Below are 17,150 nucleotides of genomic sequence, written 5' to 3' on the forward strand. Positions count from 1 at the left end.
TCAGCTGCTGAGGTCAGTCCATGGTACCAGCGTGTGTGAAGGGGATCACTGCTCCTGCAAGAGGCGATGGCGAGCGGCTACGAGTAAGGCTCGATGTGATGCTCCCTTGGGTGTTGTCGCCGCTGACACTGGTGGCACGATTTCCCCGCGACGAGAGCCGCTCTTGTCGTTGGTGGAATGAAAGCGTATGAAGAAATGCGTAGTGCTGCACAAGACGGACTGTGCGGCGACGATGGCTACGATATGGCGCCAGAGTAGCGCGCGTCGTCTGTATAGAAAGAGAGCGCTGCTGTGAATCGTGCCCATGCAGCACCAACGCGCTGCCTCTCCCGATTAGCGAGGTGGTCGCGCCAGACTTCGATACATTTGCAATGTGCCACACAAGACTGATTGTCCGCGCCAGCTACGCTACTCACAGCGTTCTCTTCCTAATAAAAACTGTGCACCTATATAACCATGATACAAAATATTGACACGCGGAATGAAAACACGTATAGAACTGCGCTCAAATTTCGCATTAGGGAGTATCGCAATCGTCGGAAAATTTTTTGAAGTGGTGAAGCTTCCTTTGTCTCTTACCCCGCCTTTGAGGGCACTGGCTTTCTGAGTAAACAATTTGGGCCACTGAGTATTTGCCACTGTATATTTGCCCAAATAGACAACTTGGGCCACTGGGCATATGCCATTGGGTATGTGCTATTGCATATATGCCCGAATAGACAAGCAGAAGAAGAGGCAAGAAATGAAACATACACCTTCCAGAAGTGCTTGGCTTTAAAGTGGACGGAAGCATCAACCGATCAGCAGTCATGATAAGCAAGAGATGTTTGGAGTATTGGTCGAAAAAAAGCAAGGAAGAGATTGATACGATTGGATCTGTTACAGGCATAGGTAGCGGTACAAGGTAGATAGAGAAGTTTTGAGGCAGAGAAAAAAAAGATAAGAAGATGTATACAAAAAATGCTAGAGTGAGAAGCACGTATAGCATACCTGATTAACTCGAGCAGGCTAGGTGACTATTTGTCACTGCCTGGTTTCAAAGGGGATGCCAATAAATCATCACTGAAGAAGCCAGTTTCAGAAAATTGAAGGAATTGGCTACAGAGAAGTGAAGAACTAGGACTACAGAAGGCTACAGAAGCAGGTGAGCGTGCAGAAAGGGAAGTGGATTGAACAGAAAAGGAACTAGAGTGTGCTCTAAGCAAGGAGTGTTGAGCTACACAGACGGGAAGAAGTTGGAAAAAATTGAATAAGTAAGCAACAGAGGAGTGAAGAAGTGTGGAGAAAAGTAAAGTGAACAAAATGAGAGTAGAGCCTGCATTGAGTAAGATGCATTGTGCAACAGGGAAGTGAAAAAGGAGTGTGTAAAATTCCATCCCATTTGTGTCATTTTGTACAAACGTTTCACTCATTAGCATTACGTCTGCATAAGATTTGCTTTTAACATTTGCACAAACATCAAAGAAAACTTCGCTTAACACTGACTCTCTCATAAGCATGGGATCTGGCGATTACCCTTGCTTTCGAGAGCTCCAATGCCATCTTCAAGGTCAAGCAGCTGTGACGGAAGGAACTGTGACGGGGCGTCACCAGCTGGCTGCGGCGTGGTGGCTGCTGCAGCTGGAGGGTTGGCCAGGGGCTCAGGCTTGGTGAGCAGCGAGCCACCAAAGGAGAGGCTCTTCTGGGGACTAGGCGGCTGGTGGCCAAAGGCTGTCTGCCACTGCTGGGCAAAGCTGTCCTCGGGTGCTCCTGCTTCAAAAGCAGCTGGGTAGACCGACTCAGATGAGGCCAGGATCTCCGACAGTAAGGTCATGTCATCCTTCTCCAAGTCGCTGATCTCGGGGTTGTGAGTCAGCAGGTCTTCTCGCCCTGTGTGCACACACCACTTCCCAATTCTATTTTACACCCTACTGAATCACAACACCAACAATGTGTTGTTGCAGTATATACACCTTCGGCAGCATCAATGCAATAAATCTTTTGTACCCAAGGCATCAATGCAATAAAAACTTTAGTATCGAAGGCATCAATGTTTTTTTTTTATCTCACAAGGGACACAATGATGTCCTATGTAGTGATGAGTGTTATCAAGCCTGTAGCATGTGAACTACTTGTAATGACACCTGTGATTCCGCAGTGACCTTGCACTTGACGGTACACTGGCCTGCAGGCACTTCAGTGCGAAAGAATATGTGTAGAAACTGCTTAGACAAATGCAGCAGTTTACTGCTCACATCATTCATTTTCACACCAGGTCAGCAAAACAGGTTGAAATTTTGTACATTATGCAGTGCAACAGGCAGCACAGTTTTTTAGAAGGCTGCATGGCCAGTGCAAAAAAATCTGCAATATCTGCAGACAGCCACCTAGGCCCTGAGGGTATTGCAATAAATAAAAATAAATAAATATGAAAAGGCCAGCAGCAATCAAAGTGGCTAGTGATAACTAGTGGAAACAATTGGAAACAACTAATTAAGTTCTTTGTGGCTAGTGATAACTAGTGGAAACAATTGGAAACAACTAATTAAGTTCTTTCTGCCATGGCTTTGTAACCCTCATCATCATCATCATCACCACCACCTAGTTTTCTGCCGTCCTTGACTGCACTTCCCTTCTCTTGGTATCCCTCATAGGGGCACTGAAACGCTTCTTGAACATGGTAAAAAAATAATGTTTCCAATGCGAAGACAATGCCACCGGGAACATGCAAGTCAAATATTATTCCGCTCCATGCAGTAGAAGACCTGTAATCTCATGTAATAGAGCACTTGCTTTGCGGCTTTCCAAATACCCACGTTTTTCCACCTTTGGCAATGACAGTAATGACATTATATGAAGCTCGACACATGCCAGCATTTGGGCACACACATGCACACCCTTCTAGTAAATATTTTAGGAAGCGGTGGTTGTTAATGTGACCAACCCATCCTGTCATTGCTTGGACGTCAGATACCAGTCTCAAAGGGTTACCATAAGTGCATCGCAGGAAAAAGGAAGAAAGGAGCAATAGGCAAGGTACTGCTGCCCCAGCTGAGAGGAAATGTTGCGCTGAGGGGGGAAAGTAAACATTGGGCTCATTATATCTTCCTTCTTATTGGGTGCTTCTTAAACATTTTCTGGGGAATATATTACACTCATTCAAGCTTGTTGCAGAGTTTCAAGAAAAGGTGTTGCAGGGGGGCCCCTTTAAAGAATTAAACTGGCTAAGGCACACAATTTGTCCCGAACTACTGCACATTCCTCCCACTTGTGCATTTTGTTTTGCTGAGCAGCTCATAAATTATTGTAATGACACAAACATGAAATTTACGATATCTGAAAAAAAAAAAAATTATGTGCAACCATGCCTTTTTATGGTAGTGCTGAAATGGCATAAAAAATTCTCAAACCTTAGGTTACGGACAGCATTACCAGCTATATACAGTAACCATTTTATTTGTAAGCTTAAATACAATACCTCATTATACTGACTCCAGATAGAGTAAATTCCTCACTATAATAAAGAATGGTGCTGTTCCCAAGTGAATGCTTATGATTCCCGTGGCAAAAAAATTCTAGTATATAGTAAACCACAACAGCAGAGAAATGCATTGTTATACACGCTGCCCCAGCCTAAACAATCTTCTTTACCAATACATGCACGCTTGCAGCATCACCACGCATTCAAATCTGAACTGTTATGTAATCTACAAATGCACCACTAATTTCATGGTGTACATCTGGCAAAACTTTGCATCATCTATCACAGCAACCTACTGTTCCCACACATAGTTGCAGTTTTAATTGAACCTTTATTATAGCACTAACATACATGATGAGTGCAAAAAAGTTCTGCCTTACAGTTTCGCTGTCTTTTCATGGGCTAATAAACAGTTCTGTGAGTGTTTAAAACAATCTTGTTGGCTGTAATAAGTGTTCAGAGCAACTACCCTTAATGTAAAACTCCTGCTACACTGAACATTTTACCTGGTCACAATTGGTGTACTATGATGGAGTTCTAGTGCATTTCATGCTCTTGGTTCAATCTTAAATTTCCTATAAATTCACAAGCACAAAATTTTACAAAACGGAAGAGCTAGATATGTACTACAGTGGTTAGGCATGAATTCTATTCAAGGCCAATTTTGTATGAACTGTAGCCCTAGTGAGAATTCCAACATTTTTATTAGTCAAATGTTTCATTTCATCTATGAGATATTTAGTGGACTGATAATAGGAGTTTATATTAGTCTCATAGTTTTCTTGGAGCCCAACAGAACATTGAATAGGGAGTATATTAGTCTATCAGTAATTTCTATAAGTGCCTATACAATGTGCCTATACAATATGATATTACTTGCTGATAGAAAAATAGAAATATGTATTAGGTCCACTATCAATTAGGACTACAGTTAAACCTGGATATAACGAAATTGACAAATTCCCGAAAAACTTCGTTATAAGGAGGATTTCGTTATATGGAGGTTTGGCACGAAAATTCGAAAAATAAACGCTTACCGTATTTACTCGATTCTAACGCTGCCCTCGATTGTAGCGCGCACCCGTTTTCCAGTTTTCGTCGAAGCACTCATCCTTGGAATGTCACACCAGGCACTGGATGCATGGACATGTGTCGTTTCGCACAAGCGCGAGGCATCGGAAACGAAGAGCGAGTGTCACGATGGCGTCGTAGCGTCGTATAGTGTTACAGTAGAACTCCGCTGTAACGTTCCCGGGTGCTGCGTTTTCCTGGCTGTTACGTCGTTTTCGGTCGGTCCCGGCACAGCTCCCATAGAACCCAATGCATTGGTAACCCCACTGTTGTGTCGCAACTGTGGGACCATTCCTGCATCATACGTTGCGAACTGCCACCCTGTGCCGGCCCGAGCGGCTATTTTGACTTTTTATGTCGCTTGGCTTGGTGGCTTGACGATGCATTGGCCGCCCAAAGTGCTGGGGGCGACAACTATGACATATTTTCGGTTTCCGCCAGCAAAGGTATGGCCTTTGAGATCCGTATTTGCTATCTAAAGATGGTGTCTATGACGCGTTGTGGCCCTAAAATTGGTTTTGGCCCATAGATGTTCTGTATAAAGTTCAAGAACGATAACGCAGTCGCCGCGCGTTGTATGCTGTATGTGCGAGTGAGAACGTGCGAGGGGAGCCGACGACCGCGTCTAAATCTCGCACGCGCAAGAAAGAAAAGCAGGGAGGAAGCGCGCCTTCTTCCGTTGTGCTCGAGGCACCGGCGAGGGGGGGAGGGATAGCGGGCAGCGTTGTACTGTACTCTGGCATCAACTGCGTACTGCGCAGCGGCGCGCAGTCGCTCGGGCCGTATCTTGAAAGCAATCTGTGTTGGGGCAGAGTCTAGGCAGTGTAGGTGCGTCGGCGGCTCGCAGCTTTGTGCGTGCTGTGTGCTCTCAGCGCTCAGTTTGCATTGAAGCGATAGACAACAGCACAAATGTCACTTCGCTCGCTACTGCAGCGATGCTTCTACATGCCGCGTTCATCGAGTGTGATGTGTCACAGCGTCTGCCAGTGCGTTGGCAACATCAACTGGAAAAGGCGAGCGCCGGCTTGGCGGGCGAGGCCAGCTGCAGCAAGCAGCAGGATCAGGTTTGAATGAAGGGAGGGGGAAAGGTCACGCCCGCGGCGGCAACATCGCCGGGTCGAGGGATGCAGGCCCGCCTCGCACACGCTCGCACGCACGCATACATGCGCTTGCTTTGCATTCCGTTGCGGCGGAGAAGGTGCTTCCGGTTGCTGCTCACGCAAAAATGACAACATTTGGAGCGAAATCTCTAGGTTCTCGGCGGGGAAAATTCGTTATTTCGAGGGGGTCTCCTGCTGCCACTTTGTTACGTAGAGGTCTCAAATACATGTGTTTCTATGGAGTAACGGCGGGGAATAGAAAAACTTCGTTATATCCAGGAATTCGTTATATCGAGGTTCGTTATACGCAGGTTTAACTGTATTACAGATATGACTTTCTGACCTTGTAACTTGTAGTAGCAGACTAAGGTCATGCATATTTGCATTGGAATTTGTATTGGAATAGTAACTAAATGCCACTTGGTTGTGATGGGGCTCGTTATGTTGGTCCCAATAGGTTCCCATTGGAAGCCGCTGGTTGAGTAATGTTGGGAAACAAAAGTCAATAACAGTAATACTACAATTATAATTTGAGTCCTCAAATAACAGATCTTTGTAGTTTGGTATGATCAATGGAGAGCAGCATTTAGATATTTGATAAAGCTAAGAATCTGCCATAAAACTTTACCTATTTGCCTTGAACCACTGGCATTAGTTGGTGACCAAAATTTTCCTTACATATATACCAGGTATTTTATTTTAATGTTAGCAGAATTTAAAAAAATATGCCTATGGCATACAGCACAAATCTACTTATTCAGCCAGATGACTCAAAAAGGCAGACATACTTACAACAGAAATCAAATGCACATTTGCCTAACAAAATTTCACAACTTAAAAAAAAATACTTTAGTGTACATATTGCAATATCATAATTGAAGCCAATGATTTCACAAGGCACATCCACTTGGAACGAATTTTGAAACTAGCATCAATTATAAGATAAATGCAGTCAAATCTGCGGTAAAAATGCACTGTTGTTCCACTCACTTTTTAACAAAACACCTTTTTAAGTATTGCAGCTTAAAGATTACTGAAACACCAATGCATTTCGTCACAAACTTTGGGAATGCTTATCTTGAAATTGGTGTCATTCTCAGAATTCACCCAAAATGGATATGACTTACCTTTCCAAGACAGCCGCCACAATTTGTAAATTGCAGTATGTGGCGTAAAGTTTTTAGTTTAGAAGTTAATTATCAAAACATTAATTAATCAAATTTTGATTTTGATTTCTCAAGCAAAAAAATGCCTCTAACAGTAATCTATTTCAAGAAGTAGAATTATGCTACATGCAATGGGTGATTCTTAAAAATTCTGTTAACGATTAAAAAAACACCCCTTATATCACGAGGAAGATTGCACTTAGTGAAACATTAGGTTGAGTAATGCAATTGAATAATGGCAACTGAAGTGAATTGTCATTACGTGTTTGTGCATATGAGTACTATAAGTTTCTCAAACTGTCAAATATTTTTTAGACTGATTAGGGCAATCCCAATGTTTCATTGGTTTGGGCTAATGATTCTCAACGAGCAAGTAGACTATTTGTTCTCCTTATAGGAACTCATTCGACTAATAGGCTATTAGTTGTCAATAATTTTACAATTTACCAGTTTTAATGCGATTAGGATTCTTAGGGTACTTTACCACTTTTTAGGGCTGTCTGAGGATCTATCTATCTACCTATCTATGCCTCTAACCGTTTTCCCATCAGTTTGGGTCACTGGATATCAGGCACTGGGTATGCCACTTGGTTGGTGCCACTCTTCAATGAACCTGATGTCAATTTGGGCCACTGGGTAGAGTTGTTCGTTTTCGGGTTTGTATTTTTTTTTTAATTCGGGGGGTAAAAATCGGGTGCTATTTTTCAAGCTGATAATCAGCGAGAAATCGTTTTTTTTGTGGAACCATTCCGAAATTCAGTTTTTTTTTCAGGGTAAACTTACAAATGTACTAATTAATATTTTCTAAAACAAAGTCTCACATGAATAGTTTTAATTCACGTACTATAACGAATGGAATTCCCTCCCTGTTGATGTACTACAATCAAGGAACATCACAAGAGAGTTGGAAAACTAGTTGTCCAATAAATTAACACAACCATAAGCAGTATTCGTAATTATTTTCTCGTTTTTATGTGAAAGTTCCTGTATTTTGTTATGTTTAGTGCCCGATTATTTGGCACAGCGTTTTTCATCCACATGTAATTTCAAATGTGCGGTTCTCTTTGTTGTAACTGTGCTAAGGCAAGCATTTAGATTTTTGTAACGTGGCTATAGGCTGCAGCCTTTTCATGCACTGTTTATATTTTTCTACTTTTTCTTGCATTGTCATTACCTTGTCACTGTATTGCCCCTCCTGCATGGGCCAGTATCTTGGCCTGCAGTATGAATAAACAAATAAAAATAAAAAATACATTACATTCGGGGGTTGTTTTTTTATCGGAGTCACGAGCTTGTTAACGTTCACATGTTAAAACTAGGGATCTGTTTCGAGCTGGTAAGCGGGGGGGACATCAGGGTTTCTTTAGCAAATACTCCGAAGTTCGGAGTTTGTTTGGAAATTATTAAGTAGTAATGAGAGTAAAGAGCATTGATAACTTCTAGGAAATTAAACATTTTATTCACAAAAACTGGTCATCAATTTTTTTAAACATCCTTGTTAATATACACTATCTGCATGCGCAACACTTCGATCTCCATCCCAGACCTGTCTGACCTTAGAACGTATCTCAGCTGAGAGAAAATTCTCTCGACATCACAGCTTCCATTAGCTAGGCACAACAATGTCAGTCCAGCACTTGCCAGCCTGTGGTAGCAAGCGCTAGAGTCATGCCAATACTCAATGAGTTGACAGCTGTGTTAGTGGGGCTTGCAGCAAGTACTGGTTAAACTCATCATGAAGCGAATCCACATCGTCGGTGACAGAAATTAAGAGAGGTCGGTAGTCATCAAATGACTGGCTCAGCAGACACGTCTGGAATAGATCCAAGACGGCTCCCAATTTCCATAATGTTAGCTGGTTTTCGTCTTTGTCTTAGACGTTCCGTTTAACAAGGCAGTGCCATTTTGTGGCGAGTTTCGTTCAAAAGTCCTAAGAACACGTTTTCAGTAACATGGCGCTGCTCCTGGGTAACATAGACAAAACAGCTCTTGCCTGATCGCTTTTACCGGTCGTTGTTGAAAGCTCGCTGACAGTCTGCTGCAGCTTGACATTTACGAGGTTATCAAAGTTGGGCATCAGAAGTTTTCCACTTTAAAGCGTTTTCTCGGCTTCTAAAAGAGGACAGTGTGTGTCTCTCATCAGGATTACCTCCACATAAACAACTTCTTTTTGAGAAAGAATCACTCGAATAGCTTCTGCTTTGTTGCTATCATGCGAGCTTTCAGCAAGTTCCGTTCGGGGAGAAATCAGGTTTAACCCGGCTCTCCTGAAACATGTTTGGGGTGTAAAAATCAGGTAAAATCGGGTTTTACCCAAAAACGAACAACCCTAGGTATATGCCACTAGGTATGTGCTGCTCTTCAATGAATTTCTTTGAGGCCAACTTGGGTAAATGAACATGCGCCACTGTGTACGTGGTGCACTTCAATGACATCATTTTACGCAAACTTGAGTTACTGCGTATGTGCCAGTGCTTGTGTGCAACTCTTCAATGAACCTCTTTCAGCCCAACATGGGTTACTGGGTTTGTGAAACACGCCACACTTCAATTACCCTCTTTGATGTCAATTTGGGCCACTGGGTATTTGCAACTGGGTGTCTGCCAACTCTTCAATGAACATCCTTTACACCAAGTTGGGTCACTAGCTAAGGATAACTGGATATGTGCAGCTCTGCAATGAACCGGTTTGACAGAAACTTGGGTCACTGGGTATGAGCCACTGGGTATGTGCTGCTCTTCAATGACATAAAAAAGTCATTTAAATTTTTCCGGTGCTGGGCGGAGTTGAACGCATGTCATACATATTCAGACAGTCTTGTTTGAATATATATATTCACACATGCTTCATGCGGGGACTTCGCTGCAGAGGCGCTATTTAGCACAGCGTGTTCATTGGGGAGCGCGAGAGAGCAGCCTGGCTGCATACACACCTCATACAAGATGCATTTTGGCAGTTGCAATACGGTGTGTTGATGCCATTGCTTCAACACTAATCACACTAACGTTGACATTCAGCATGACATGGGTTCTGCTGGAATTTTTTTATATTGCAATTTTCACTAGGGAGGCCCCTTTCAGAAATTGCAAAGAACAGGTCCTTGCAATTGCTAATTCACTTGAAGTACATGACGAGACATACGGTAAACTGAATTATTTTAATGAGTAATGCACTTGCTAACATCCTACGCACTGGCCATGCTTTTCACTAATTGTTCCTGAATTTTGCCGACAGTATTACCAAGTAGGAACATGAAGACTAAGGTTTAAGAAGCATGCTTAGGTGTTAGTTGAACACAACAAAAAGTTAGGTGGATATTTATGCTGTCATGTTTTGCCATAACAATCAGAAACCAATTAATTCACTTAATTTTTCCTTCACCCCTACCAATTCATAAATGTAATGACGAATAATCTAACTATCTGTTCTAGATCTAAAAAATCTTGTTCTTACATTGATGAGTGACACTTCCATATCATATCTGTACCGCTACCATGCAAAAACACTTAAAATTTATAGAATTTCTAAGAACACAAAGCACGCTCTTCTTTCCAAGCCTTCTAACATATGAAATCGAAAAATGACTGGAACCCCCTGCCCCCTTCTATTACCACTGTAACTGATGCCTCTTGTTTCAAATCTGCTGTCGAAGAAAACTTCTCTTAGTAACTACATATGTTGTTGCTCTTTGTATTTATTATAATTTACGTACAAACCCACTCCCTTCTGTAATGCCTTCAGGCCCCTAAGGTATTTAAATAAGTAAATAAATAAATAGATAAATAAACTAATAAACATCGCCCACCTCTATTTTATCCCATCCCAAATTGTCTTTAACCCTTTAACCCCTAATTCCAAGCTGTACTCGTCATGGGAGGTAGTACCAATATCACCAATGACGAGTCACACTCGTTCAGCCCGATGTTGTGCTGTTCCCACTGCCAAGGACGAGTTACGGTTGGCAGTGAGGGAAAGCTGCCTTCAAAAGCAGATTTTTGAATTTTAGCATGAATTCTAACCAGAAACCAATCAAGTAATACATTTTCAGAATCAGAATGACATAGAAAAAATTATGACAACACAAGAAAATTAGAGAAATTTGGTACATTTTACCAGAATTAATTTGGGAGTTAAAGAGAAACCCTAAACAATTTCGACGATATTGTACAAACGTACTGTGTCGTTAGGGTCACTTCTGATCATTAAGTGACACATTTAGGCGCTCTGCGTAAAGTGTGTAATTTATTATAAGGTTACTGATTGCAGTGGCACCGCTACAGAGTCTTCAGCCACCTCATTACAATCTACGTAGCTGGTGCGCGTGACGTCAGGTGGTTGAGCTATCTGAATGGCTACCTAGGTTGTGTCATGGATAATTTTTCCAACTTTATGGTGAACAAATGTTGTTCATAGTAGTTAGAATATTGGTTAATTTGTTTCTATAAAAAAAAAGCAACAGAAAAAGAATACACGACAATTTATCACTACACTCAAGTACTTCCAGCACCCAGGAAGTGTCGTCTGCTTGTGTTACAACGTGCTCTGTGTTGACGCGACCTGTGCGGTCAGTGTTGGTTTCGAGGTTTCTTTGTGCGAGGACCATGAATCGCCCTTGTTGCATTGTGGGCTCCAAACCTATCTATTAGCGACATCGCGTCCCTCTGCAAGGCAACAGGTGAGCAGAGTGGCTGCAGCGCATCAGGCTGTTCAGTATCCTATAGGCACCAGAATCTATGCGTTTGCGGTCGTTGCTTCATGCCGGAGAATTACTGCCACAATAAAGAGTCTTAACGCGTCCGGTATTCCAGTAAACACAGGCGGACTGGGTGTTTTGCCAGATGGGTGGAGGCGCAAATGTGAGCGGCCTCCACGGTGCAGCCACCTGGTGGCACAGAGCTAATATAGCAGTAACCAAGTGTATTCTACTTTGCTGCAGATGTAAATTTTCAGCAGCAACATAATCCTGAACACGCTGTCTTTTTGAATGTTTAAAATGCTTTACACTTCGTTACAGCAATATTAGCTTTTTGTTAGGCTGGTTAAGCTCTGCGCCACCAGGTGGCTGCTCCATGCAGGCCACTCACGATTACACTGAAGCCCCTTCATCGCAGTGGTAGTAGTATGGAGGGGCTTTAGTTTACGGCTCTGCCCATCTGTCAAAACACCCAGCTCACCTGCATTTACCGGAATACCTGACACGCTCGGCACTGCGACAGAACGCTTGCAATGCACACTGCTTGGATAGCTCTCGCCGGGGATCAACAACCAGGCAGCCAGCGGAGAGGTTGGAGAGACTTCCATGCTGGCTCCAAGACACCGGAAGTAGATGTCACGACGTGACATCATGATGCAGTGCCAGTGAAGGCGGAGCTTAGCCCCTATCACGCGGTGAACGAGTTGAGGAGAAAAAGCATGGCTAGGGAGGAGGGTAACTAGTAATCGTCCTTAGCTCTCTTAATATGAGCCACTTAAATTGTGGCACGAATGTTTTACTGTAGCTGCACCCTACGCCTTTACAGAATTTGTCCAAACTGTTTCAGTAATATTATCCTCTTTATTAAATAACCTCGGCATACTTTTTCAGTGTTTCTCAGTCCAACTGAAAAATGCTGAAACCTACCCATACAGTATGCATGTATGAGTGTGGTGTAAGGAGAGTGGAACAGTCGTGAGCGATGACATCTTAAGCATTTAATATAATGAATGCAGAGGCCAGACAGAGCAGCTATTACATTTAAGAATGTTAGAACTTCCTCATTCTTCAAGGTCTTTTTTGACCGCCTCAATCAAGATTCCCTGACCTTGATACATGACAGAAGGCACAATTGTTATTTTATACAGTGTGAACCAAACTACAGCGCAAACCAATAATTTGTTACTGCACTTTTAGAGTGAACACTGCTTGCCCAGTTGCTTTCTCACAAACTGCATGATTACAAAATGCAAATGGTAACCTCAGTATGCATGCTCCTCCGTTTCCACTATGTGATGGACAAGCAAAATTGAAAATCATGGCGTACATAGTAGATTGAGTACAGAGAGTGCAGAGCAGAGCTAATGTGAAGATCAAATTAACATGAAAGAAAATGCGACAAAACGACAACTATGGTCTGCTAGTGTTCGTTAGTCACTCAAGTTGGCATTTCATAGTGAATTTTTATGCCAATTGATGCATCTTAGCATCCTGCCAATTTATGCATCAATAAATAACATAGGCAAAAGGCATATGACACACAAGTCAACAGTGACATGTGATTTAGTCTGTTTCTGGGGTATAGCGCCAATCATCTCATGCGATCAAAAGGACTGCAAGACAAGGAGGCAGTGATTGCCAGTGCGGATGGCAAGTCACAAGCTGCTTTGCCCCAGAATGTGATCTAATTCTGGGGAAAAGCAGCTGCTCAGCTGCAGCAAAAAAAATGGCGCAAAAGTGAGAATGAGCTGCTTGTTCCTGTGCGAAGGCACAGGAACAAGCAGCTCATTCGCACTTTTGCTTCATTTTTTTTTCTTCTCGCCACCCTGTTCATGCTCTTTGGCGGGCAAATGCGCAGCATGATCTCGACGTGCCAGGATTACAATTTTTAGCAGTCCTCCAATTTCTCTGCTTGATAGCGATTAACGGCATGCCGACCCTCACCCACCCTTTTCAATATCAATTTAAGAGCTCCACTTGCTTTCTCTAAGTATTACAAGGTTTTTTCTTCTTCGTGAATGAATTGTGGCACAAGGAATTGTGCCACAATTCATTGGTTAAGCATTACATGAGACTGTCAATCCAACAATCCCGCTTTTCTTTTTTTGCATTCTTTATAACGCTCTCCTACTACTGTGAATGCTACACAGAGGTCATTGCCATCGTGCAAAGTTTCTTACACATACTGAATAGTCAGTGTCCACAACGCACTGTTAACACATATTAATAAGGAGGACACATCCACGTTTGATCAGAAAAACCAAAGGAAATAAATGAACCACTTCAGTTTGTCTTGTCTCACAGTCTGCTACTCTATTTAGTTTTGCATACCAACTAGTCTATGCTAGCACTCCTTTCAACAATATATATGCTACTTTTACGTCATTTTAGCCTATTCCTGACGGCGTCCGTGTTGTGCATACGATTCCTCACGTACAGCTTGAAAAAAATTTAGTTCCCCATCCCTCACTCACTTGTCCATATTGAGATGGTAGGCTAGTTGGCACATAACTGTCAATATTTATGGTGCGAAGGTAATTGGAAAAAAGAAGAAATGGACACTTTTTTTTTCTTCTTCCACTAAGCTATTGCGCCACAAACATTGACTGCTCACAATGTCGTTATACCCCAGACTCTGGCTCTTTCAGAATACAATGTAATCCATCTTTACAGATAAAAGGTTAAGTAGGTCCAAGCAGACAGCGTCAAAATCAATTATATGACAGCCAACTGGTGTGGGAACTCATGGAAGTATCGCCACCAGTCTTTAGCTGTTGCGTCTTTTTTGGCTTGCCAACCCTCTTCTCAAGGTAAGAGTGGCTTTTCTTGGCATTGCAAAGGGTACTATACTAAAGTAGCTCCAATTATTTTCCCTTTAGTGTACCTTTAAGAGTTTGCTAGGAGCACTTCAGCTCATTTTCAGTAGAAACTGCACATATGTCATACAGCAATAGATTGCCTAGTTAATCTCGGCCTTTAGCATTTATTCGTGGGGCCATTCTGTTTTTATAGAGGAGTTGCACAACTGGCGGACAGTCAGGTGCCATGCAGCCAGCAGAAAAGAAAGAGTGGCAGGAAGGAAAAGGAGGCTAGCAAGCAGTGCAGCCCAAGTGCTCACAGAGAGGCAACTTGCCGGCGTCGCGCAGTGCATCTGAGGCAAAGTGGGGCCGTTCCTCAGACGTAGACTCGTCCAGGCTCAGCAGGGGCACATCATCCAGGCTGCTCTGGGACTTGGTGTCAGTGTCCAACCGTGGGCCCTCCTTGCTGTCTACCCCACCTGGGCCTGCCACACCATCACCAGCGCGCCGAGGAGGTTTCTCTTTCTTCTTGCGCTTTTTGTCCTTGGCTCGTGCGTCCCGCTTGCCTTCGTCATCGTGGTACTCCGACTCGAAGAACAACATCCTGTGGCACGTGCTCACCATGAATGTTTGTCCAGCAAGCAAAGAGGGAAGCTGTATTGAATTCTTTAACAAAATATTTGATTCGGAACACTTGTGCTGGCACATTAAAATGAAACATCAGCTGAGCTTACTTTTAGAGCTTCATTAAAAATAACAATGCAAAGTAATCTAGCAATGATACTACACTTACAGCCAAATGTGCTTTTAAGGATTGTGTCATTCGCTTCACAGTGGCATGATGTCATCACTGACTAAGGACGAGGTGTCCAGGCATTAAAAGTGCATGCTTCAAGTGCCACAAATAGGCACCGAACATCTCATTCCAGGGTTCAAACAGCCCAAAACAGCCACCTCATTTTTTAACAATACTGTGAATTTCTTCCAAGAACCAGTGTTTGTCACGTCCCAGCAGCAGAACAAGACCTATGAGCTTCAAAAAAGCAGGGCGCTCAGACAGATATTCCGAAGTCATCCTGCTATATGCAGGGCAAATGAAGGATTGCAGCGCTTGCCTATATTATAACACAGTTGAACGCCTTGATCACAAGTATTTTTCATTATAGAGGTCTCGTTTCGTTATATCCTTTTAGACCCCTTGTAACATTTTTTTGAAATTCACTCGGAAGTGATTACGCAAAATACTCATCCTGGATATGAAGTACGGTGCATGTGTAACTGTAATTTACTCACATTCCTGTCATCCACTTTCAAGAAATTTGACACTCAATTGATCTAGACCTCTGTGTCGTCCAGATGGCCGAAAGCAACTTTGAAGTGTGTTTCAAAAGCACTGAGATTGTGCAAAAATACCGGACATGGCAGCCACATGGCAATGTACTACGCAGTAGTTCCATCTTTATCCTCTGCATTTAAGCAATGATATGCAGTTTTTACCATAGTAAACATGAGAAGATGATGGAGATAGTTATTTTTTTTCACGTACATGGAGACGCAGCTTTTGGCATACCTAAATTTTAAAAATTGTTTTTCAAGTTCATAACATAAAAGTAGGCAATAAAAACCACCTTGAAGAAAGATTATATCCCATAGTTGTGTTCGGGTCTCAGGAGGCTATAGAGATCACACCTCCCAAAGCCTAATAGAATACAAAAAGTGCACTGAATAACTTTATTTAGAGTAGTCTCTGTAGATGTTCACTAAAACAAATGTGATTTTCCTCTGGACACTTCACTTTATGGAGTAATCCACTGCTGTCCTGTTATCAAGGCATGTTGTTGGCATGCATGCATGTTGGCAGTGACATAGGAGAAAATTACCGAGAATAAATATTGCTATTACATAGCTTTGAAAACAAGATCGTAATGTAGCAGCACAAGTATCATCATGACTCATATTGCTAACATACCGCATGTGCAAAGCTATGAAAACGGTCTGTCAGACCTACAGGTGCAGTTTAGTGTGCTCAAGTTACCATTGGCATGGCTCCTAAAAGTCATGCATACCACTGTGCAGAGAATGGTTATGAAGGTGTCTTCATGCATGTTCATCATAAAACATTAAGATGCTATGAGAGATATATAGGCTATTTTGTTCAACAAGCACAGTCATTAAAACATTTGCTGTAGGTCATAAAACGCACATAAAAGATGGGCCACATTTGTGACTTAATTATACAGGTCACTGCACAATAAGGGTGTTTGATGTAAGGGAATTAAGGCAGGCAATCCCAGCAAAACAGCCTGTCTAGCCAGGTAATGATGCTTAACACAATGCAGTGGGACCCACAATATTTCTGCAGATACTAGTCGATAGCCGAGAATGCCTTTTTCTGCAGAAGAGGGGAAAGTAATAGTTAAAATAAGAAACACTAATGTAGTTGTCCCAATTTAATGTATACAACAGTGCCAACGATTTTAGATCATAGTATGAACAACAGTTCAAGACTGAAATCAGAATATGGCATAGAAAAGGAAAACTTGCTGTGCATGCTACGTAATGCCTAGTGCTCATTAAAAAGAAATCTTAAAATCAGCCTTGCAACACAAGCCACCAACTTTGCAACCAAAGTAGAGGGTCGCTGAGGTAAATCCAGAAGTGCTTTAAGGTTTGCTAATACCACAATACTGGCATAATAGTCTATCATGCTTCATCTGGTGGCAATTGTGTTCAACAAGGAACAGCCCAGCAATGAGCAAGTTCTCATTTTGTCAACAATGGGCCAGAAAATAATTCAACAGAGCTTTAGGTTGATTAGACCGAATGAAAAACAAAACAAATTAATCAACAAAATAAAGTTTA

The 17,150-nt window shown here is 42.4% G+C and overlaps 1 protein-coding gene across 6 annotated transcripts in view; it reads right to left on the reverse strand.

The window, feature by feature from the left end:
• LOC119456892 (islet cell autoantigen 1-like) overlaps positions 1-17,150 on the reverse strand; it is a 77,777-nt gene that overhangs the window by 8,528 nt on the left and 52,099 nt on the right. For 5 of the 6 annotated variants that reach the window (XM_049665015.1, XM_049665024.1, XM_049665031.1 and 2 more), the window contains 2 exons: positions 14,609-14,892; positions 1,516-1,869 (listed from right to left, as the gene is read on the reverse strand). In XM_049665015.1, coding sequence (XP_049520972.1) covers positions 1,516-1,869; positions 14,609-14,892 — 638 coding nt within the window. The remainder of the gene's footprint in view (positions 1-1,515; positions 1,870-14,608; positions 14,893-17,150) is intronic. The other variant, XM_049665014.1, reaches the window with a different exon arrangement.

This window comes from Dermacentor silvarum, chromosome 1, assembly GCF_013339745.2.
Source record: "Dermacentor silvarum isolate Dsil-2018 chromosome 1, BIME_Dsil_1.4, whole genome shotgun sequence".
Lineage (NCBI taxonomy): Eukaryota > Metazoa > Arthropoda > Arachnida > Ixodida > Ixodidae > Dermacentor > Dermacentor silvarum.